At 37.4% G+C, this 25,132-nt stretch overlaps 1 protein-coding gene across 2 annotated transcripts in view; it reads right to left on the minus strand.

The window, feature by feature from the left end:
* Positions 1–25,132, minus strand: part of MBOAT2 (membrane bound glycerophospholipid O-acyltransferase 2) — a 96,258-nt gene that overhangs the window by 9,713 nt on the left and 61,413 nt on the right. The window contains exons 4-9 of one of the 2 annotated variants that reach the window (XM_086461561.1): positions 23,231–23,326; positions 19,408–19,463; positions 10,244–10,298; positions 9,240–9,423; positions 6,982–7,038; positions 2,219–2,411 (exon numbers count right to left, since the gene is read on the minus strand). In XM_086461561.1, coding sequence (XP_086317687.1) covers positions 2,219–2,411; positions 6,982–7,038; positions 9,240–9,423; positions 10,244–10,298; positions 19,408–19,463; positions 23,231–23,326 — 641 coding nt within the window. The remainder of the gene's footprint in view (positions 1–2,218; positions 2,412–6,981; positions 7,039–9,239; positions 9,424–10,243; positions 10,299–19,407; positions 19,464–23,230; positions 23,327–25,132) is intronic. The other variant, XM_086461562.1, reaches the window with a different exon arrangement.

Raw genomic sequence — 25,132 nt, forward strand, 5'->3', positions numbered from 1 at the left:
GAAACTAAAATTTCCTCAGCTGTCCTTCTCAAATTGGGATGGCCACGTAGAAGGAAACAAGATTTTTTCCCAATATTGTGTCTGTTGAGCCAGGCTCTTGGTCGCATGCACCCAAACACGGACACACATCCACGAGGCACGAACCCAACCACGTATCCACTCACGTGGATAAAGGAGTGACCCTGGGAAGAAGAATGCCAGCTCCTCTCCCAGTTCACAGGAGTCGGAAGCGAGGCAGGCAAGAGGCTCTGCAGAAGCAATACAGATCTAGTCCTCTAGTTACAGGGCATTAATTCTGAGCTGACAGAGGGCTCATCTAAAGCACTGTAATTACATTGTCACCTTTCGAATTACAACTAGCAAAGCAAAAGAAATTGCTCCGTTTGTACTACCATATTAAAAAGAATTTACTTTATACAATAGTGACAGGTAAAAGAAATTCACATCTTTTCCATTTTCCTTCCTTCTCAACAACTTTTTCAAATATTAATCCAGTGTATTTGGAGAGTAAAAGAAAGAATTGACTCAAACAGTTCCTTTCCTGAAGTTCAGTTTCTCCAGTTATCTACCAGTCTGGAAGAGAGCTTTGTGACATTTAATTTAATATAGGCTAATTTGTAATATTTTTATTTCCTCATCAAAAACAGTTTTAAAAAACATCTTTGAAAGCAACAAAATTTGCTGATGTACATCTGATATCACTGATGTTGAGTTCAAACATTAGACAATGATTTTATGCTCAAAATGTCTAGAGTAAGTGCTCATTTTATTGACTACCATTTTCGTAAGTATTCATTTTAAGTAATAAATTTTATGAACAGATTTTTTTTTTTCCCTTAAGTGTAAAGCACAGTAATATACAACTCAATAGCATAACTTCCAGTAAAACTGTAAAGGCCCCCTCACATTCTACTCTTACCATTAGAAGGCAAAGTGGAAGGAAGAAGGCAAAAAAAAAAAGCTGTTTAGCAAAACAGTACAGAGTTGATCGAGTTTATTTTTTTTTCAGTATTTTACACCAAAGGAATGCTAGCTCTACACTGGTAGCAAGCACATAACGAGAAATCCATCTGAAGTACTACAGAAAAAAAAAATCCACAAAGATTATTCATTTTTCAGATGACTCCTACTCGTTACAGACGATGATACTGGTGCATAAGAGCACAATATTAGAAATTATTTTATTCCACAACAAGCCCCAGAATTACTATATCCAGACAAGCTGAAAGGACTTCATTCATTGACCAGGAATGAAACCAGCAGCTGTAAATGAGTCATGCTTCTCTGCTACACTAAAGCTTTCTTTATTGCATTGTTTCCCACAGATTCTCTCTCAAAAGAATTATGAAACAAATATGTAAAACTGAAGAGGAGGAGGAAGCTCGCGAAATCTGTTTTGCGAGCCACTTCCAAGATGTCAGCTTACATGCGTACACCATTTTGCTGTTGTTTGTGTTGGTGGTTTTTTTGGGTTTTTTTTTTTGTTTTTTTTTTTTTTTTGTTGTTGTTTTTTTTTTTCAAATAACATGAAGTGAAAAGCAAAATGTTCTTTAAACTGTATAATCCATAAGGTGTCTTAAATCAGTGACTATGGGTGTTATCCCCTTGGTCATTAGAATCCCATTGGTCATTAGAACTTTCAGTAATCAAAGACTAAATCTGAAGTGTCACCCATCAAATTCTGAAAATACTACTGCAAATGCCATCCACTACTAACAACGCTATGATATATCTGAATTTAAATATATTAACTTTTCCTTTGTGTTTGAATAACACCAAGAAAAATTACTGATAACTAACTACAAAAAGAGATTAGAATAACCTTCCAGATATGCCAAAATCAAGGTATCAAAAAAAAAAACAAACCCAACAACCAAACATCAGAATAGATTTACTACAATTTTTAAAAAACAAAACCATCTTTGTTCATCAAAACACTCTCCAACAAAACTTGCATTTCACTCAGATTTGTTCAGGAGACCATGATCTCATTTGCAACACTGTCACAACACTGTGCTTAGATTTATAAGTTTTGTTTCTCAAAAAAAGAGACATCATTCGATATACTTCGACAATACCTCATAATACCTAAATGCACAATGTTTTCCTAAGGCCTCAAGAGGGCACTGTCACTTTTTAATACGTGCTTAGTGTGCCGCACCTCAAATGAAACTCAATACATACTCTTTCTTTTCTTTTTTAGTATATATACACTTACCTAAAGTCCATGCAAAATAATACTTGGGTCTGGCAGCCATAAGAGACACGTATAGGTAGAAAAACCTTACAGGCCATGATGCTGTAGCTCTGAAGTTATCATCAATGTTGTATTCCACAGGCAACGTTTTTGTAATAGTCATGTGGAAGAGCAAGGACAGCCCACAGATTAAGAGTTTCTGTGCCACGGCTATCTGAAAAGTTTAAGATGGCAGACTTTGTTAATCTCCTTGAAACAAAGGCAAGTTATAAATCTTCCTTCCCTAAACATAGATAGATAGATAGATAGATACGTGTATCTCAATTTTTTGGTAACACTTTATAGAGGCTCAAGGAATACTGTTACCTTGATAATGTTGTGAGCACCACTTCTGGCAAACACAGCAATTCCAACCTGACTGCAGTGAGCCTCTAAAAACCCTTTCAACAATGGGAACACCTTTTCCAAATCCTTTTTTTTTTTTTTTTTTCTTATTTCATTGACAAATTACTGAAGCAAGTGGTTAAGATACCGTAACACAAAGCATACCATCTAGGACAAAATGAGTACAATTACTGCAGAGATTCCAAAAACAATGGCAAAGCTTCAGTTAATTTTCGGTCATCTTTGGCACAATGCAGGTGTTCTGTTGCTGCCCAACTCAATATATCAATCATCTGTGTTAGATTATTACAATATCTAAATTCTAAACCAACTAAAATACTGAAATGGTTTATGAATTTTCAGCCAAAATGCCTCAGTTCCATACAGACTTGTTTTCCCAACTAGAGTGATCAAGCTATAAGGGGTCAAATAATACGCTCACAGAAATTTAAAAATACATTGTTCAGGTAGGACCTGGACCCAGATTTCCTCAAAACTCAGTTTTGCTGTAACCACCACACTAAAGAGTATGTATTTTTAGGAAAGCACTTCTAAGGTTCTATTATAAAACACACAGAGCAATAACGCATGACATTGAGTGCTTTAAGTCAGTAGTCTGACCCGGAGCCCAAGGGCAGATACCACGCTCTGTGCAAGTTCCTGAAGTAACACACTAACCTAGCACCTACAAAAGAGATGTTTGAGGGCTAGTTCCTTTACATGTAATCTTCAAGTTTTGATTGTAAGTAATCTCAATATTTAAATTTAAACATTACAGTTTTAATTTACAATTCTTACAGACACTAAATTTGGCAAGAAATCAATCTAGCTATTTCCCTTTGAAGTATCAGAACAAGATAACTAGAATCCTTTTTCTGACCACCCTGCTTCCACTATACCTGCCCAAACTTTTAAAGAAAATGCTTGCTTCAATTAGAGCACAGCTTCACGTATCTAGTTCCAAAATAAAGAGTAATTCTGTTCCAGAATGGAGCATTAACTGCCCAATTGAAACCACAGATTTCTGCAAGACACACAGCAGTAAAGATTCACTCAGAGGTAAGAGGGGCTACAACCTGATAAAAAAATTAGACTTGGAAAAGCTGCAAGTCAGTGAGGGTAACTTTGGATATTGCGTATATTTCATGTGGCTCATCTCAGAAGATACTTCAGAGAGAATCAGAAAACCCAGCTAAGTAAATCAACCAGCTGGATAATTCAGGACGCAACTACCTATTAACAGCTAAGGCTATTGTTTTGTTACTTGTTTCTGCCTGCTTTCTTTAAAATAATCTTCATTTTAATATTTACTCCATTACAGGAGTTCAAAGTAAAGGGTATTATCTTCTTAAAAGTGTTTCTTTGTTTTTCTAGCAACTATTAACACATCTCTCTTTACCAGAGCAGAGGGATTAGCAAAGATAGCTTAACTTCTTCAGGAATTTAAATAGAAATGAATGTTCATAAAATCAGGTATTAACACTACTAATGAACCTTTAATTTTGGTATGCAATATCTCATACATGCAAAAGTTAGATATTTGTAAATACCAAAAGGCATCACCCCAAAGTTCTGAAGACAGTTGCAAGGATTAAACTTTGAAGTCTAAGCCATAAAAGTCATGTTCAATTCAGCATGAGAAACAGTATTTATGGGCTGATAACATTAACATGCAACTTAATATATAAGCATAAATATATAAAATAGGTATTGTCCATCTGAAGATCTCTACAAAGTCTCAAAATACGTTTTGACAACTTATAAGTGATGTTACCTTTGTTTAAATGCCTGCTTTTTGCCACTGCCACTACTTACCGGGTTTTCTATTGGTAAATAGAAATCATTAATCTGCTTATTCAACTCAAAATATGCGTAGTACCTCTTTGAAGGTTTTTAACTAAATTGTGGAGGTAAAAGCCCTTTCTTTAAGGAAAAGCATCAGAGTTTCCACAAAACTTATCTTAAGAAAAAATAATGAACTCAACCAGGGCTCTGCTTAAGTTGTACTTTTAAAAAAATAAACTGCAGTTTTCAATTTGCAGTTGTAGAAAAAAATACTGTAGAGGAATTTGTAGAGGTGTTTGAGTTTGATCACGAGCCAGCAATGTGCCCCCGTGGCCAAGAAGGCCAATGGCATCCTGGGGTGTATGAGAACAGGTGCAGTTGGTAGGTCAAGAGAGGTTCTCCTCCCCCTCTACTCTGCCCTGATGAGACCCCATCTGGAATGTTGTGTCCAGTTCTGGGCCCCTCAGTTCCAGAAGGACAGGGAGCTGCTGGAAAGTCCAGCGCAGAGCCACAGAGATGATTAAGCGGGTGGAACATCTCCCTTCTGATGAAAGGCTGAGGGAGCTGGGTCTCTTTAGCTTGGAGAAGAGGAGACTGAGGGGTGACCTCATCAGTGTTTAGACGTATGTAAAGGGCGAGTGTCAGGAGGATGGAGCTGGGCTCTTCTTGGTGATGACAGGACAAGGGGCAACGGGTGCAAGCTGGAGCATGGGAGGTTCCACATTAACACAAGGAAAAACTTTTTCACTGTGAGGGTGACAGAGCACTGGAACAGGCTGCCCAGAGAGGTTGTGGGGTCTCCTTCTCTGGACACATTCAAAACCCACCTGGACACATTCCTGTGTGACCTGCTCTAGGTGGTCCTGCTCTGGCAGGGAGGTTGGACTAGATGATCTTTTGAAGTCCCTTCCAAACCCTAACGTTCTGTGATTTCTGTGATTCTGTGAATTTATTTATTACGTATTTAAATGATGCATTTCTACTTTTTTTTTTTTCAGCAGCAACGTTTAGGTGTAGAGACAAGCATAACTACATCCAGAAACAACATGGCTAGTTTGTTTTGTTTTGTTTTCAAACAATACTACTTCACTCACTAATTATAATCCACAGAACCGCAATCAAGCACACCAACACCACTTACAGGGACGGGTATCAGGGATATTAGTGCCCTTAGCAAACAGTGATGGAGGTAATCTCCTGCCTCTACAAAGACTGGGAGCTGCAGTTTCGGGACTGGGTTAAGCAGAGTTTCTGAAGGACAACCCAAACACAGCTGCAATGCAAAGAAGCAGTCCTGCCCTGTCTCCTCACCTTGGCTGCAAGTTTTTGCTCTTCCTTCTAGTGAGTCAGATGAGAGAAACAAATCAGGTGAAAAACTGGATTTTTGTAGTTTGGAGTTTTGGGGGTTTTGGAGGTGAGGGGTGTTGGTGGGGTGTTTGGGGGGTTTTTGTGTGGTTTCATTTTGTTTAGGGTTTTTGTTTGTTTGTTTGCTTAGTTTGTTTTTGTTTTTAATGACAAGTTTTAGGCTGGATGAAATTATCTGACTCAGACCTCACCACAGTGCAATGCATGTTAGCACTACTAGGATAAGCAAAGGACCCAGAACCCACAGCCAGGACCTACCACATTCAGCAAGAGTTTATAATTTGGTTGGCCTAAACAGATTATTAAACTACAGCTGGAGGCTTCTTTATGGCACAAGTTTTGAACACATTTACACAGAAGTCCTCACCTGACACCAAAATAATCTGTAGTTCAATTATCTATAAAAATGCATTTGGTAAAACATTATTTCCCTTCCTATTGCTTAATTAGCTAGGTTATTGATATAAGCTGCTTTGCCAAGGCATAAACAGGTAATCATTGGGTTGTACGTTCACAGGACAGTTGGTCAGTTTTTACAAGGATGAAGTAACTAAGTTTAATTTCATTCACTCTTTAAAGTTTTCAACATAGCAAAATAACTGTTCTGTTAAGGAAATAAATGACCATAAACTGCAGGGTTACTTTGACCTCATATGGAGTAAAATACACAAATTATTTTACAACAAGAAATTAGAAAGGCTCATGTAGTTTTGATGAACAAAAACTGGGCATACCTGTATAAAAATATCAAATATGGTCAACACTGGGAAGGGAAAAAGGTACTTAAGCTAAAAGACAGTGCCAGGACAAAACTAAATGTGCATAAATTAGATGGGAATATAACTAGGTTGAAAGCTATACTTAATCAGAGAAAGGCGTTCAAGAACAGCTTTCTAATTGAAGCAATAAAGGTAAAACACTCACTGACCTCAAAAATTTTATAAATATATGTTAACAAATAAATATGTATAATATATATTTATATATATAAAAAAAAGAGTAAAGGATCTTTAAAACTTTTATTTCAATGAACCTGGCTGATAAAGAACCAATAAGGAACTCAATATAATATTGAACTATATTAAAGCATATTACTATTTTGGGGAAGTTAGATCCTCAGGTAAAAGTTATAGGTAATTAAGCAAGAACTTTATAACCTGTAGGAACAGTCTGCATAATAAGCAAGAAAGCAGGTGTCTGCTGACAGGAATCTTGTATCTTAAGGGTAGCCATAATAAAAAGAAACTTACAAAGACAGATATTAATTTCTGAGAGTTGACACCACTTTGAGCACCAACAATTGATAGCTTGCAAAAAGGTACAATAGGAGGCGTATAAGAAATAAGTTTTAATATGCTGACTTGATTCATTTAACATGCAATGAACACAGCAAAAATACTAAACCAAGTTAACACCATGCAGTCAACACACAGTATAGAGGAGGAGGCTGGCATGAACTACTTGGGTTATGTAATTATATTTATCAAGAAATGAAACTTACTGTATCACAGTTGAAGGATTTTTTTTTTTTCATTTACTACATTAACATTTGCTGATCCCCATTACATTTCTTTTTTTTTTTTTTGAGTTACCTAACAATTTATTCATCTTGAAATAATAACATGAAAATCAAGGAACAAATTTAAAGTATTAATATAAAGTTAGTGGTATTTAAACATTCTTCTAGAACAAGACAAGGAATATTTCAATTGGTGCAGCAAATGCAATAAATTTATACCATCCATATTTCTCCAAAAGCACACAACACTCACTGGTGTTACAAAATGCAGCCAGATTTCTCTAACACCAGTTGGGAGATGAAGTATCCACAGCATAGACAGCTTCTCTTTACTTTTATGTCAAAAGCTAATGCAGCATAAATCGCAAAAAGTTTCAAGCATCTTAAGAGCAAATTCACTTTAAGGAAAACAGCTTACCTGAAAGAAGAATCCATCATAGGTTTACATTTATTTCTGTTGACTTTGTTCAGATTACTAGGCAAGATTATGTGGTAAAAAGCTAGGAAGTCCTACCAAGCAATCAGTAGATGCATGTCCAGAAGTACCAATACTGGCAGATTTGGTTAGTTCCATTTATTTGCAATAATTTGCTACATAGTATTCTTCAGCAGAAATAGGATTTCAGTACCTAAGATGTGACACCTTCACTGAGCCAAAACATGTTTAAAAACAAAAGCATCTGCAACTTCACCAATACAACACATCAGCGCAGACTACAGACTCCTATGCCCTTAGGTGCTTTGTCAACATATGGAGCAGTTTAAAGTGTTATCATCCTCCAGCCACGAGTTTACATTCCTGCGGCGCAAGTTACTACAACCACATAAGATAGTAAGATCAGGAGAATGGAACACGCAAAGAGTCCTCATCCACATTCTACGGATGGAAGTGGTTGGAGATGACACAACTGATTGGGAAGCACTCCCTGTTAACCCAGCTGTGGGGATGGTAACCTCTAGATAGTAGGATGAGACAAGCAGCTACGTGTGGGAATGCCTTCCTCTGCTCCAGTAACAGCTGGTGGTCCACAAGATAAGCAGAAAACAGGTAATTGGTGCTGGAATTAGCAAAAGCCATTTATCTGAAGTGTTCCAGTCGACTCCACTCAATTCTGCTTTTTATGGGTGGTAATAATTATCTTAGGCACACATAAACTTAAAAGTCTGATACACTCCTATTTAGTAGACTATGAAAAGAGTGAAAAGATAATATTCAGTACCCTGAGAATTAAACTAATTGGATTAAATTTTAAAAGTAACAAGCTTCAGGAGCTTTTGATTTTAATTCAGGCCGTACAATATCTCTTGTAAGGTGTCATCAACTGGACCTTCTCCGCGATGTATTTGGTCTCTTTTCCAATAACAGAACAACAAGAAGAAAGAAATATGTTGCATTGATTACGAGCCATAGTGTTATGGCTAGTACATCTTTTACTACACCTTCAGATCAAAATCCATCTTTAATACCTCTCTACATCACTGAAAGCAAGAAAAATAAGACTATTTCTACGACTGGTTTTCAATTTGTTACGTATTAATGTTTTCTACTTGATGCAAGAAGACATTAAGAAAACAGAATTTGAGAATGTTCATGAAACCTTGCTGGAACTTTTAAAGTCTCATCAGCTTTCAAACGACAAAATGTGCACTTCATCCTTCCCAGGACTTTTTTTTTTTTTCTAATGCACAGTATATGCTTTGAAGGAAACATGCATGAACTATTTTAATTGAAGGTGGCTTTTTACCATATAAGCTTGTTAGGAAGCCCCAATTTAATCTGCTTTTATCCTCAAGATCCAGACTGAAAACCATGGAGAAAATCTGCCTTAAAAAAAAATAAGCATTTAACTTTTTGAACAAGGAACTATACCGTTGATGAATGAACTCTAGATAGAGCTCAGAAGTTATGCCTGTAAACGAACAGTGCGAACCAAGCTTTTCATGCAATGATTATGTAAGCATCAGCACCGCAAGAGTCATACATCTTACATTTGGAGAAGGATCCGTTTGTTCATATTTTGTATCTTCCTTCCCATTTGCTTCAGACTGTTGCAGTTGGTATGATCTGCCTTCAATGAAAGTAATATAGTCTTTGTAAGAGCATAACGGGCCTGCCAGGATACCCATGAAATTACAGTTGTAACTTAAATACTCCAGTAGACTTGGCATGCGTCTGTAATTCAAAGACAAGCAACTCGTGAGATGGAATGTGTAGTTCTACAGAATTTCCACAGTAGGAAAAGTCATACTCCATGTTATTGATTACTCTAGCCACAGTAAAAAATAACACATGTAGAAAAAGCAGTTTGTGTGTCTTTTGTAATCACAGCTTAAAACATTCTACACATAGTATTTCTTTCCAATCCATACTGAGCATTTTCAGACAGAGCTCCTGAACTCTGGTGACTCTCTCCTTGGCCAGCAGAGGTGCCTGACTGAAGCTAAGCGTGGGGAAGAAGGAAGCGTGTTTCCTTAAGTGTTCAACTGTTTCTGTTTTCTTTTTTTCCTGCCTCAATAACTCAATCAGCAAACAAAGTCTTGTGTTAACTGGCAACAATATCAATTAAGGAAAATGCCTCAAATAAGACTGTTTTGCCCAGGACAACATACTATTTTCAAGTCTCCTAAATAAGAAAAGGAGAAAAGGTAAGTTAAATACTGAAAAATGGAATTAAACAAGCATGTTCCTTCACCAGCTACTTGATATGTGTACTAAAGGTTAACTAGTCTCCTGTCTGATATGGCATTAATTTGCATTGACTGCATAGAATGTTTTTCTTAAAAAAGTATAAAACCTACTTCTAGTGATATTTTGCAGAACAGACGTATGAATTACGCTACAACCATGAAAAGCATAGATCTGTTTTAGATGAGTTTGGAAACTCTCTCTAACGTGAACTGTAACAATTCCCCAGAGCATTAATAAAGCACACGAAACACCAGCTTCTCCCCCACCCCCAAAGCCAGACTCCCAGAGAGGTCTGAAAGCCTACCTTACAGCCAAGCACCTCTGCGATGGAGTCAAATCTTCACTTTTCCGAAACATTCCTAGGGAAGAGGACAGGTAAAAGGAAAAATAAAGAAAAGCTAAACCCCGATGCATTAATAGCAGTTTCTTTACTCAGTAGAGCAAGCCTCATGCTTCAGTGTAATTTCTTAGGTCCTCAAGTAATTTCAGAGGTATTGTGTCACATAACATTTTTGCTGGAGTTGGATCAAACAATCCTCACTGTTAACAAAATTACAATCTCTCGTATGCTCAGTTATATCCAACAGTGCCTAAACCTGAAATCACATGAATTTCAGGAAAGCACTAAGAAGGCTTATAGTAAGTGTGGACAAACACAGTTCCCCTACATTGGTTAAGATTTCAAAGTCTGCACGTATTAGAACCCTTTATTCCCAGTCCTGGAAACTGGACAATCCCCAAACGCATTTCAATATTGCAGTAACTCAGGGACATTACACTAGTCATTGCACTTTCGCTGTACACTACGAACACAGTCCAAGATAGATTTAAGCAATTCAAAACTTAAAGGCACACCTCAAGAGCACTTCGTGCTGCAAGTAAAGACTATAAACAAGGTCCGGTGAAGCAGGCACAACAGTAAAGGGTGCTAAAGTCTTTCATGGGCACCATTGAGAAGCCCTAACCTCTGCCAGCAGAAGGGGGCAGGCCAAGTCTTAGGTTCCGCAGCAAGACTGAATTACTGAATTTACCTTCTTGCTATACACGACACTTTCTGAAATGCTGATGCCCTACCCCTGAAAAACAGTGTTCAATATTTACACTCCCACGAAAGAGAAAAGTAAAAAAATATGACCTACAACACTTCAAATTATTATAAAATACACGAATTCAGGGGCACAGAAGCAGCAGAGCTCCTTCCTTCAGACAGCCCTGGTTTATACCAGCCAGCACTGCTTACCAAAATGACTGCTTCAGCTCCTTCTGCAGCCTCTCAACTGGTTCAGATGTTAGGGTATGCATCCATTCCCCGCTATTCAATTTTGCAATTTTTCCTTGCCATCACAAAAACTAAACATTTATTTTTATGAGCATAGCTTCCTAAAGGCAATGAAGTTTATGGAATCCCACTTCAATTATCCTCCTCCCTAGTAGTGCCTAAACCCAACAGCCAGTTTCTAACCAAGTTTGATGAAAGAGCAGAGATAATGTAGATATGAAATCCCAGTGTGCTTTATGAAAATAGATGATTCTATAGAAGATCCTCCTCCACTTACAGGAAGGCTGCCTTCAACCCTACCCCTTGATGCCAGTAAATCCACAAAGGGGAGCCCTTATACCTGATCCAAGCATAAGGGAAGTTTTAACTGGAGCCAATTTTTTTTTAGATATCAAAATCAGTCAGGCTTAAGGTAAAAAAAGATTGAAAGGCAGGGCAAGGCAGGGTGGGTGGGGTGGGGAGTCAAACCTCGTTTAATTCTATGACTCATGGAAATCATTTGTTATCTAAAGAGAAGACAACTCTGTTGTCTCTGTGTGACTCCAGGAACCATGACCTGGACACACTTAGGACTTTAAAACTGCACTTTTAGTCTTCAAAGCTGAGAATACAGTGGCGTTAGCAACTTGCCATCTCCTCTCTTCCAGTACGACCAGGAAAAACACCTTCTTTGGTCCAGATCCTTCACAGTGGAAAGTTACCCCCATTCATACCCACTCAAGGTAAGAAATTGAGGGACAAAGCATCACCCCTAACTTCATGCCGGCACTTTCTCTTCCCCATCATTACATTTTCCCATCTTCTCCTCAGTGCTACAGCAAAGATTTCTACACTGATAACTCTACTGAATAAAAAATGGGAGATAAGCATTTTGAAAGGTCCTTTAACCTTTAAGGCCACAAGATTACAGTTCTCAGGTAGTGAATCTTTGAACTTAACACAAACTTAAACAGAAATTTAACACAAAGACTCCTATAGCTAGATGTAGGTCACATGGCACGACTAGTGTAGGGAAGCAGCCCGTACAGGGCCTTCACTCTCTCACAGCATATACCATGCAAACTGGCCAGAGCAGGAGCCTCCTTCGCTGTTATATTCCACATGAGTATTTCACCCTTAAGTCAGAAAGAGGAAGGAGTCACCAAGCGTGTCCAAATGAACTTTCACAAAGCCAGATTAACCACAAAATAAAGGTAATTAGGCAAACGATTTCATATCATTTATGCGGTATGAAATAGGAGGAAAAAACCTCAAACCTGAAACAGAAGAATCTAACCACAGAAATACAACCTATACTTTTGGAGAGGTGAGGAAGAAAGAATTGGCATATTTAAAACGGGTTCAAGTAACATGCATGCATGACAAGTCACTTAAGGCCTAAATAACCCGGTAAGCAATACACTTGGTCTCTGAAACATACCACATACAAGTAAGCCGCCATTAATTTTTCATTTCCCTATCTCACTAAGATTTCCCTCCAGCTAGCAGCTTCTTTGAGGTCAGTTCAGGGGCTTTCCCTGTTTTTGGTTTTTAGGGAGTTTTTTGTTGTGGGTTTTTTGTTTTGTTTTGGTTTGGTTTTTAATGTCTTCTCAGTGCCTTGAAGGCCCATTTATCATCTTTGCATAGCACACAAGAACAAGAAAACCATTGGTCTATTCCTTTGTCATACTCTTGAAAGCTTTCAGGAAGCTACTGTTAACATTTTCTGATTCATAGAAAATACATATGGAAAAGGTGCTCTTACATTGATGCTTATGTAAAACGAGATGAATTAATATATATACATTCAATATTTCCCAGGTAGCGCATCTGCCCATGGGAACAGCAGCCTCATAAATCATAGCTGTTCCCTACCTACTACACACAGGAGATGGAGAAACTCCACTTCAGCAGCATGCTGCTGCTAGGGAACTCATCAAGTTTTCTAACCTTTCTCTGGGGATTGTGAGAATTGTTTTCTCTTGTCCTAAAGCAGGTGACTACTGCAATGGCTGCAGCTTTTAGTTGCTAACAAATCACACAGTGGGGATTAGAGAAAATGGGTTTTATCGAACATCTGTTAGAGAGGTGAAATAATTTGGTCACTCGGCAGCTATAACTCAGTTTTCTAATCTGTAAAGTAGGAAACACTCCTACGTTCCTTCCTTGGCAAAAGAACTTTGTAAATAATCAGTAACAAAATTTATCCCCAGTGGTCTAGATCACGAGGAAGTTGCATCTTTTCATTCCTCCTCAGGAGAGCACATCCTAATGGTAACAAAATCAACATCTTTAGGTACACACCAATATCCTGCCATATAAGCTTTATTAAGGCACATTATGACTACTACCATGCTCTCACTACAGCAATGCGTTTACAATCCTATCATAGCACCACCCCAGTTTTGCAGTTAATCTGCTTGAAAATATCCACCTTTGTATTTGCATGAAATCTGGCTAATCGCCATCTCAATAATGCTCAGACATAAGATTGTATTACACTAATAATACTTAAACATGGAGATCATATCACAGGCTTTGTTGTAATCACAAACAAAATTAAAATTTTGAGATTCTGAAATGGATCACCAGCCGAGCCCAAATGCATGCTGTTATTAAAATATTTTAAGACCCGAAGATGACAGACAGAAACAGTTTTTGTTGTTACTAGCACGTATTGTTACTAGCAGGTTGGCAGCAACAAAAGCAAACAAGACACAGATGCCAGCTGAGTAAAATCGCAAAGAAACTACAAAAAGCAAGAAAAATCAGAAGTCTTGATACCCAGAGAGCTGTGCAAACAAATGTAAGCCCAGAACAACACTTGAAGGCTTAGGCAGAGAAATGCAATCTAATTCCTTTAAACACTAATGACATGTATTGTAATCACAGTGATCTAGTTAACTGATACTGAAACAAAAATGACCATGCTATCACTAACACAAGAGGGATCATCACTTAAAAAGAAAAAAAAAAATCAAGAGACAAGTGAAGTGAGAGCATTTAAAGAAACTTCTAGACATAAGAAGAAAGCATCAAGTTACAAAACAAAGAAAATACACACCCACACACCACCACATCATGGCAGCTTCACTGACATAATTAACAGACAAATTAGAAGACAACATTCTTGGCTAAACAGCTGCAACTTTTTTGCTGTAATACCAGCATTTATAAAGTGGAACTAGGTCATGATGACCTATCAAAAATCCTTAAGACTATTTAGTTCTACATATATAGGCGCACATTTCTGCCTCAAAAGTTGTCCATATTTTTCTCTTGCTTACACTTTCACAACAGCAACCATCTAAATACACTTTTTAAAAGTGATAATAATAATTAATAATAATAATAAATAATAGTACCTATTTGAAATCAGAAAAGCACATTTATAGCTTACAAGATCTTTATTTTCATAAACATAAGAACATTCTTAACTGACTGCCTTCACTACAATAAAAAAAAAACCCACTTAATCACAAAAGCAAGTTGGCCTAAACATGGTATGTTCCCTTTTACCACGGGGTCACATTGTGACAATCAGCAATCCAGCCTGGTAAACCTGTTTTTGTTTTGTAGGTATTTATTTAAAATAAATTTGAAATATCACATCTAACGTACAGAAATACATAAGCTGTTCGATGCTTCAGTACATCTACATTTCCACCCTTTAAGCCAGAGCAGACCAACACTAAAGTTGTCTGCAAGCCTTTAGAAAGATGTTGTGTCTTTCTGCTGAATATGGGAATTGTCTTTGATAAAAGTGAAAGGCAAATAATCTAGTTAACTGAAAATAAAGAAGAAATGTTTTCATCAACTAACTCAAGAAACATTCTTCAATGCTTCTGACACTATTACATTGTTCCAGAACAGCTAGCAAAACCCTTACTACTAACATAATAGCACGTACTGCAGTTTGGATGGGACTGCTCATAAGCTGCAAACCAACAAGAAATTTACTTTCTAATTAAAAAAATGCAACAAACGCATTATCTGAAAAACCTCCCAAGTGTGTAGTGTAGTACCACAACCTGATGCAGCAGGTAGCCATGGATAATTAAGACCAATTAACAGCATTTGCGCTTAAGTTTCTCCAACATCACCTTTGTTTCTTTTTCCTCATCTCCTTCCCATTTTCCACGTGTTTGCTTCATCTATCCATTGAAATCTCTCTCCTCTCAGGGGCCATACTGGACAGAGACTACACTTTTATTATTTTACAGGGGGCAGTAGGCTCTAATAGCCTATTTGGAAATCTTACAACTTTGTAACAGTACAATAGCAACGAGGAAAACCAGCATAAAACAATCCAGGCATTGTCCTTCCTAACAGCCTGCTGTTGGAGCAAAGTAAATGAGACCTAAAATACTTGTGTAAGACTAGCCTTTAACTATATTTTGCCAATATATCATTCAAACTGAAAGGCAGAAGAAAAAGAAAAAAAAAGTCCTTCAAGGTGCATATCCACCATACTCTTTATCTCCTTTTAGTTCTCACAGTAAATGCAACACCTTACCGGATTAGCATCAATGTCTAGTCCACTGCATTTAAAACGGAGAGCACCAGACACACAGGAAGAAATAATAATCAGAAACAAAAGCAAGCAGCATTCCAAGAAAAGCACATTTAAAAATTAGCAACTACAGAGCTGAAAGCCAAGGCATAAGGGATGGGAGAAGGGTATACACAGAAACAAAGAGTTGTGGGGGTTTTGTGGTCAGAAAGCATGTGAAGTAAGCCTCTGGGAACCAAGAAGCAGCTGACAGAAGAGTGTTATGGTTCTGGTTTCTTAATTGTATCTAGCCATACATTTTTACAGATGAGTGCAACACAGCAATATGAAGAAATAATTCGGAAGAATTAGATTTCATATTTAGTAGACGGGACCAGTACATTTAAAAAAATGACTTTTTCTTTAAATTTTTTATGTATTATTCAGTTTAAATTAGAGAAAAGAAATAAGAACATGGTTGGAAGAAGCTGCAAGAATTTTTTTTCCTTTTAAATATCAAATATCAAGTCTAACATTCCCTAGTTGTGCTGGCTGAATCTCTTGGAGATGTAAAAATAAATACATTGTGAGCTCCGGAACTTCAATGGGTTATGAATATAAACATTCGAAGAGACTCTTTGTTTAAGATTCATTAAGCACTAGAATTAAAAACAAGCTGCCAAAGCGCATACAGATTAGTGAGGTTAGATTTGGATATGGGTCTTTCCTGTAAAGATCCCTGATCTCACGCAGAATTGCAGTAAAATGAGTGAGGCTCTGGGGGGATGAGTGGGTTATAAGCAAAAAAGGGAGAACGCCGTATAAACTCATTGCAAGATACAGAGTTAAGCAGTGACAGTACCTCTCTCCCTCTCCCCTGCTCAACTTTTAGTACCATAGAACCATAATTGCAAAAGCTTCTCTACTTGCCACCATCTCTGAGCCAGAAATTTCTCATGCAAGTACAATCCTCCACACTATAGCTCTTCTAAACTGCACCTGTAGACAAGCCCCCTGCTTCTACAATAACTGCAATTACCATTCCTTCTCGAAAAATATGCTAGTTTTTAATATGATTAAAAAAGGTACTCCAGAATGTAGGACCTGAAGTACAAAAAAATTCCTTTTCTCCCTTAACCCTGTCACTAGCCTAAAGTGTTGCATACGTAAATCTAAATCTTGCCATGAATAATGAATATGGACACAGTCTCCGAATCTTCTGCCTTTAGACTATACATGTTGTCAAAGATAACCAGCAAGAAATACAAAGCAAATCTTAACATACTGACTACTCATTTTTGGCAGTGCTCATCTGAGTAACAAGAAACTGTAAGAAGGTAAGAACTATCGAGGGCTCAAGTTCAAAACGCAAATCAAGAGTACACCAAAGGCATACTCCAAATTTACTCAGGTGATGTGATCCAACCTTCTGGAAAGCAGTATTATACAGCAAGCTTAAATAAGTCCTATGCAACTTGCATTTTCCTGCTTTAAAAAAAGCCCACGGTAAGTGCACAGGGTTGTAACAGTTATAGGGGCAGCGGTTATTTATTTGTGGGATTCCAGGTTGAACACTAGTAGAGAGTCAAGCACATCCACTTAGCTAGAGAGACTTCTTAATATTCAGCATGAGTGAGCAGCCTACATGATTAGACCCAGTTCTCTCCAGGACCTTCAAATGTAACACTGAAACCAGCTGAACACAACAAACAGGCTGCCAGGAAAAGTCCAGAAGACTTGCCTTTACCACAAAATCAACCTAACTACAACTACAGTCTTGAAGCTTACCAAGATCTTCCAACACAGCAACACCTTTCTTTCAGCTGTTTATTTTCATCACCTCTCCTTGAACGTACTGGTAAAAAATGATGGGGGAAAACAAAGTAATTGGTGATTAATACAGCCAAGCTGATGTGACTAGACGCCTACAGTGCCATTAATCACTTAGTATAATGATTTTCAACATTATCTCCTCCCCTGTCAGTATATCTGAAAGTATTTTCCAGCTGAAGCACGCACCTTTGTACAGTGAACAAAAGCCCATTGACAGCAGGCTTGTTTTCATTAATTTCTTGTGATGGACCCCTTTTAAGTTGTCTACAGTTAGAAATCATTGCTTTAATACAACCCCGGGTTCCCCTATACGTCTTTCCTTAGCATCTCCTGACACCAAACTAGCAGCTGCTCCTGAATTCACATTGGTCATATCAACTTTTGAAAGCCATGTTTGCACTGTGCTCCCAGCAACGGTGATCATCCAACTCAAGCCAAGCACTCTGCTAAACTGCAAATGCAAACAGAGAGAAAGTTTTCCAATACATTATCAGCCACTCCCCATGGGCTGATGAAGACTTTAGAGGATCTCTGATATGAGGCCAACAAGGAACAAAATTTCAAGACTGATAATCAGAATTTAATGATAACTACAACAAATTTAGACAGCTGCGCTTATGAAGAAAAATACAAGTCATCTGTATTAATTTAAGTAGGAAACAAATCTAGTCAGCAAACCGAGAATAGCTCCTTTCCCTAGCAAAATACCATTAAGAGGAAGCATTTATCTTTGATACTAGGATTACTTTTTTTACAATAAGCTGTTTCCTCTAACTTGTGTACTCTGTACTCTAATTGATTATGGCTTGCAAAACTAATACTTCTGAATATATTTTCTCTGGATGTTAGACATCAGCTTCTTTGATTGGCTAGATATGCCCAGCGTTACTTACTTTCACTCATACAAGAATTCTTATAAAAAGGTGTTTTCCCAACTTTTCATATTCATGAATGTTGTGGCCTATAGGCTTCTCTATACAGTGTAACTTAACAAGAATGGGAAAAAAATGAAACACCAACAGCACTAAAGCTAGGACGCATATGAGACAAAACCATATTAAAGTCCATACATAATGTTACTAAAGAAATTTCAGAAAAACAGGTGGCTCCCTCCAGGTGTCTGGGGCTACACACCCAAATCGTCAACTGACAGCTGTAGCTCCAAGTGATTCAAGCTAACTGGCTAGGTTTATTGGATGATATTTTCAAATTTTAAAATGAAAATTACTCCTTTGAATGTAAAGGTAACTAAAAATCTAGATACCCTACCCACAAAAACCAACATTAGGATTCATTTTTGTCACAACTAGGGCCCACTGATCTGACGGATAAATCAGATGGAGAAGAGACAGAAGCATAATTAGATATTCTCCCTGTTCACACTGATATGTTAGCAGTGAGTGTAATTATGACAATAAACAAAATGAAACATATACAAAGGGTTTATAAAAATCAGTATACATGGCACAAATTAGGGGGAGATTAACAGTTGGCATTTTAAAACAAGGGGTGCTCAACAACTGAAATTACATGTACTTTTTCTATGAATCTGTCAGCAACAGTGATCTCTGAATTTGGAAATTATTTAGCTGACTCTCAGGATCAATATCCCAGTCCAAAATAATTTCACTAGTCTTTGGTCACTGGCCCCAGAAGTGTCACTGGTCTTCCGATAAGTAGCATCTTCTGCATTTTCAGAGCTTTTGTAGTGTCTGAGCAACATTTCTTGGTACTTTCATTAATAATCAAAGGAATCAATTGAGACACAAAAATATATTGTCCTGAAACACAAACTGGACTAAAGTAACTCATTGACTCATGATCAACTTTCCTTAAATTTATTTTGTACGGAAAATTAATAAAACGCAGTTTGAAGAAATCTTACCATCATGAATCTCAAATGCCAAACTAGTGATCTTCTGTGTAATTATCATCATTGGACTGTTGCAAAAAAAGGGAAGAAAGTATGATTTAGAAGAAAGTTCAGTATTTTCTTTCACATGTAAATATCAGGTTAAGTTTATAGTAATAGTCCAGGTTAATTATGCTGAACTGGAAGATTTTCAATGTAAGAACAAAGAGATTAGTTTTTGGAGCTCAAACCATTACAGAGTTTTCAATGGAATGAAAGTAATTTAATCCCTAGATAAAGTATGTGATAACCAATGCCTTTTATTGCTGCATTAGGTTCCACAAACATAGCCAAAATGCTTCACATTTATTTTCTACTAACATAGTTTATTTTTTTTTACAGTGGGAAGAGTAAAGAAAAAAGGGCAGTAAGAGCAATTAAATGCACTGTAAATTACAGCAGCAGTAAGTAAAGGACAATAAAAATATACTAAAGTTGAACAATACTATAAATAATTTAGATACACAGACCACTTCCACTGTTTCTAGTAATACCTGGCCCTACACTTATTTTTTCCATCTAGAATTATTATTTCCATCAAGTAAACGTATCTGGCAAAACGAAACCCCAGCATAATTATGCTGGCTCCAACAGAGCTTAGTTTGGTTTGAATGTGGTTCACTTGAGCGAGTCTTAAACTGTCCGAGAGATAGTCTCCCCCGGCTAAGCGAGTCAGTTTTATACAGAGAAATTGTACTATCTTTGTAGTACCTAAGAATTTTTGACTGACATAAATCCCAGCATTGCTAACACCCTAACTGGGGGGGAGGGAGGGGCCAGGGGAAAGCATGAAGTAGGCTTTAGAAAACTTAGAAATTTAACTTTGAAATTAGATCTCAAAAAATATCAGGGACTATATTTACCTAGTAGTTTCTGAGCTGCAGACAAAAAAAAACATCCCAAAACACCAACCCCACAACACAATAATCACACCATAGGACGGGCACATAGTCTTGTTTAAGTCTTTTGACTGCACTTGGCCTTTTTATAATATATTTAATTAGGCACAGAAAAACAAATCCAAGAGCTATCAAGTCCTCCTTCATTGACAGGGCTTCTCCAGTACTTTGCCAGATGGATCAGTCTGTCAAATTAACTTTCCTTAAGTTATGGTTATTTCAAAGCACACTATTTCCAGTCCTCAAAATGCAACCAGGGAAAAAGTTCTTCCTATTGTATTATCAGTGCCTCAAAATCCTATATCAAGACTAGAGTGACAGGCAAGCGTCAGCAAGGAAGAAAACTAAACAGGAACAGGCAGTCTGGGAAGTCCCTCATACCTCTTGGTAACTTTTAAGTTGTTGACCTGCCTGGTGCTGGCAGAAATCCTCAACTGATCCTGAGCATAATGAGTTTTCCTTCTGTAAGTGGACATGTGACAGCATTGACCCTGCCTGATGGAAGGATGGAGCCCAGGAAAAGCTTGGCCAGACCTTACATTAATTCTAGCTGATACATCTGCCATTGTTATCATAGCAGAGCCTGATACTTTTCTTCCTTCAAGTCACTGTTCCAGTATCTTCAGAGATTTGGTGGAGAAGCAACAATCTAGGGACTAAAAGAAGAGTCCTTCCTGGAACAGTGAGGTTGTGAACCAGGATTTTAACAATCCCATTTAGGTACTGGCAGAAAGACAAAGGAGGTGGTGGAAGGCTCACTGGCAGCTGGGATCTGTTAGTATTTAAGCCAGGACCACACAGCTCTGCACAAGCAATTACACCTCCAGCATAAGGCTTCCTCAGCTTTCTCCACTGCCAGTGCATTGAAATCTTCCTTCAAACTTTTGAAGATTCTCTGGGCTTGGACACCTCAGCTGGGCATGGCATACTAGAAGATATATCTAGGTAAACAGATGTTCAAACCTCTTTTGGGGCTAACTAATATATAAATCCATGCCAACATCTTTGGAAGAACTTGCTGGTGCTGGGGTTTAACAGCTTGTTAGAGAACTTTTGTTATTGTCTTGAACTTACTCTCTTCCCCTGGAACTAGAGAAAATTGACAGAAAATATCACCCTTCGGTTCATTTTCTTTCTCGTCCTTACTTGGAAGCAGCCTCTGTCTCAGGCCTCAAGGGAGCAGATGCACTATGTACCAGAAATTTAATGTGATATGCATACATCAAGCTCCCAAACTGGTGCATGAAAAGATGGTTTAAATCAGGCAGCTCAGATACACAATCAGAGAGTTGGATCTAGGCTTCAGAGCAGTTCTGTCCAAAGCACAGATCTCATAAATCTCTGGACTTTAGACCTAGCAGAAATCTCTGAGTTAACACCAAACCAACAGAGCCATAAAGACAGTTGCTATCTACAAGCAGTAGAGTCGCATTTGAACAATGGCACGCTCAAGCTCTACTAATAGTTTTGAAAGAAGCAAAACACAAGTGCAATTACACTCTTTGCAGAATCAGCTCAGAGCTTTGATCACTGCTGAGGTTGTACACTTTGGCCCTACAGTGAACTGGAAAGGACAGCATTTGGATTACAGTTCCAGTTTTAATGGTGAAATTTAATTCAACATCAGTAGACCTAGTTTTAAAGTGTCTTTATGCATACGTCTGCATTGCAAGCTCTCATTATCGCCAGCGGAGATCTAGTCAATAGAGTCAGGTACATCTGGCAAGTGACCCAGTTCACGCTAAGGTAGATACGTGGCGATGGGTCAGCTGAAATGCCCTCCAGGCTCTACTGTCTACTTCTATCAGATCTTCACAGACTACAATGGGAACTTGGATATCTGGCTCGAAGGCAGGCACTTGGATATAGGCATAAACATAGAAAGGTTTCAGAAGGTAAGACCCAGCTAAACATGACAGAAAAGATGAACTTAACCATAAAAGCTTTTGGCTTCAGCCTACTAGTTAAGTTTCTGGACTACATGCCCGTTACGCATGAAGACTGAGAAGCAACAAGGCTAACAAGCACAACCCTACAACTCTACTCTGTAACACATGTAATACTAAACTACAAGACCACTGCCATTCATAGTATTCCTGAAAAGTGTTTAATGCATTTTAAGCAGACTAGCAAGCACTCTCCATCTCTTCTTTTTCTAAAATACATACTCTCCTTTAAATCAACAAAAGCACCGTCACAATAGCAAACCTATTTATAGGGAATTGTGCTTCACTTCTCTGTGTCTGAACACAAAGAATTACCAATACGGTTTATCTTCACTTTGGCTATTTAATTCTATTTTGCTCCTATACAGCTCAAGTCAGATACAGGTTTAAGTTCATTATATAAAATGAGAACACATATAGGCAAACTTTCTATTTCCAAGGGCTGTATGACTACACCACCATATAGGCCCCTCTCTCCTTAGCTTCCTCTTTCTGGAATATCTAACAGAACCAAAGAAGAAAGAAGCTAAAAGCTAAAATCCATAAAACATTCATATTTTCCTCAAAGTGGTATCAGACTGTGCCAGGCTTGCAAGTATATCAGATACAATCTGAGCTTCCTCATGTTATCATGGGTGGTAACAGAAATTCTTAGGGGCAAAAAGCAAAAGCAAAAAAATCCCACAGCCACCAAATCCTTTATGCCCTTCAGACAGGGACAGGAAACAGCAGATAACACATCCGTGGTTCTAACAGATACAACTGTTCCCAAAATCCTCAGTTTGCACGATTACAACGTAGGTACATATATATTTGTATGTGTGCCAATATGCACGCACACCCCCAGCTTTCTCCTGATCTTTACAAGGTTGAGACACTTGGAAAACAAAACCAGTAACAGATACAGCATCACGTAGAAGGACAAGACGGAAAGATTATTTTTCTCCTTACCCAGAAAAATCAGCAGAATACTGTCCATAATCAAAGATATAGACTCTAGTAATTTGGCACACAGTGAGGTATCCCAAAGCAAAAACAAAGCAATACCTGGAAGGAAAATGGAAAAAAATAAAAGCTTTTCAATTAAAAACCATAAACATTTCTCAATTGAATAAACTACCTTTTAAGTAGAGTTTAGTCTCCAATTATTTCTAGTGAACATTACGTAAGTGCAGTGTATAATTACACCGTCATTCTGACTAGATTTTTTTGGTAATATTTATTCTATGCAAGCACGAAGACTTTTTTTTTTTAAAGTGTGTAGTACTAACTTACAAATTGTGTTGTCATTAGCCAAAGTATTTATTCACATAAATGCAGCATAGGATTTATAATGTCAAGTACCACTGTAAAAACTGGAAATTCTATAAAGAAAAAATTAATGTGTTAAGCTTTTTTTTTTTTTAGTTCAAAGTTAGTTTTTGGCTATATAAGTACAGAAATTTGGCAAATTATACTTCAAACATCATTTCCATTGAATGTATTTCTGTACATTCAAAATTCAGCACCACAAATCCCACTGCTGCCGTCTTCAAAGGAACTGGAAAAGGCAATTAATTTTCAAATACACATATTAAAAAATATGAGTGAAAAAGGAACAGGATGCCTTTATGCCTCCTTTTAAAGCTGATCTTCAACAAACGTAAGAAAAACACAGATAAGATACCTTATATAAGTATTATAAATTTAATTTCACATATCATTTTCTCAGGTCAGGGTTAGGATTCCCCCTCCTTTGTAAGATGTGTAACAGTGCACTAGCAAGAAATAATTTGCCAATACAACTCAAAATCTGCCAGATATTCTTCGCAGTCAAAAAGCACAGTGAATGCCAGCAGGAACCCAACTAATCCTCTAGGACTTTCCGTATGAACTTCAGAGTCTTCAACATCTCCACATAACTTCAGAAACATTCATGGTAATGAAATCAAGCACTTGTTTCATGTTCACAAGACTAACGTGCAACCCCTACAGCAGACCATATTATGCGTTCAGAATCCAGTTAGAATCAAAATATTCACACACCAAACGGAAAAAATCATGACCAGGACTAGGCGAAATAGTGAGGGACACTACAGGAAGACCTCGGAACATGCTTTCCCTTTCTTTTCCAGATAAATATTTTTTGAAAAAAAGTGTTAAAATAATACATTCTAAAGTCTTAGAAATTATTCTTCAATCTGAAAGTTGCCACACAGTACACCTGCAGTTTAACCTTTAATTAAGAATTGTGCTAGATATCAAGCATTTAATATTTTAAAACATCCAACTTCCAAATTACAGACTACTTTATACATCAGTAGCTACATTAAACCACACTTTACATTAAAAAAAAAGTTTAAGGCGCCTGTTTCAGCAATAGTTTATTTTCTGTTTTCATTAATATTAATTATTCAGAAACAATATTATATTGGGTGGCTAACTGGTACAGAAGTGTTTATAATAAGAATCCAACAAAATTACACAATAATTGGCTCATAATTATATCAAATTATTTCATCAAGAAAAATAATTTAACACAATGAAGTAGTATGCAGTGGACTGCAGATATTAGGAGTATGATACAATGTAGAACTCTCTTTAAAGAAGTCTGAAACTAAAATTTTCCTGGGATATTTTAAGAAAAAATACCCCCCTGAAAGAAAATTACCCAGGTTTCACATGAATGAGGAGTATGTGGGTTTAGTTTGCCCACGCTGAAATCAGTCCCAGCTCTTCCATTCACTAAAAATTCAGCATGATTTTCAGCTTTACCAGGCTCTTGATTTACATACTAAACAATCTCAGATTAAAAGTAACTTGTTATGTGTAGGGACCTACATACCCACCCATTGATACCATACTAAAAAGCCA

Source organism: Leptosomus discolor, chromosome 2 (genome assembly GCF_034619465.1).
Source record: "Leptosomus discolor isolate bLepDis1 chromosome 2, bLepDis1.hap2, whole genome shotgun sequence".
Classification (NCBI taxonomy): Eukaryota; Metazoa; Chordata; class Aves; order Leptosomiformes; family Leptosomidae; genus Leptosomus; species Leptosomus discolor.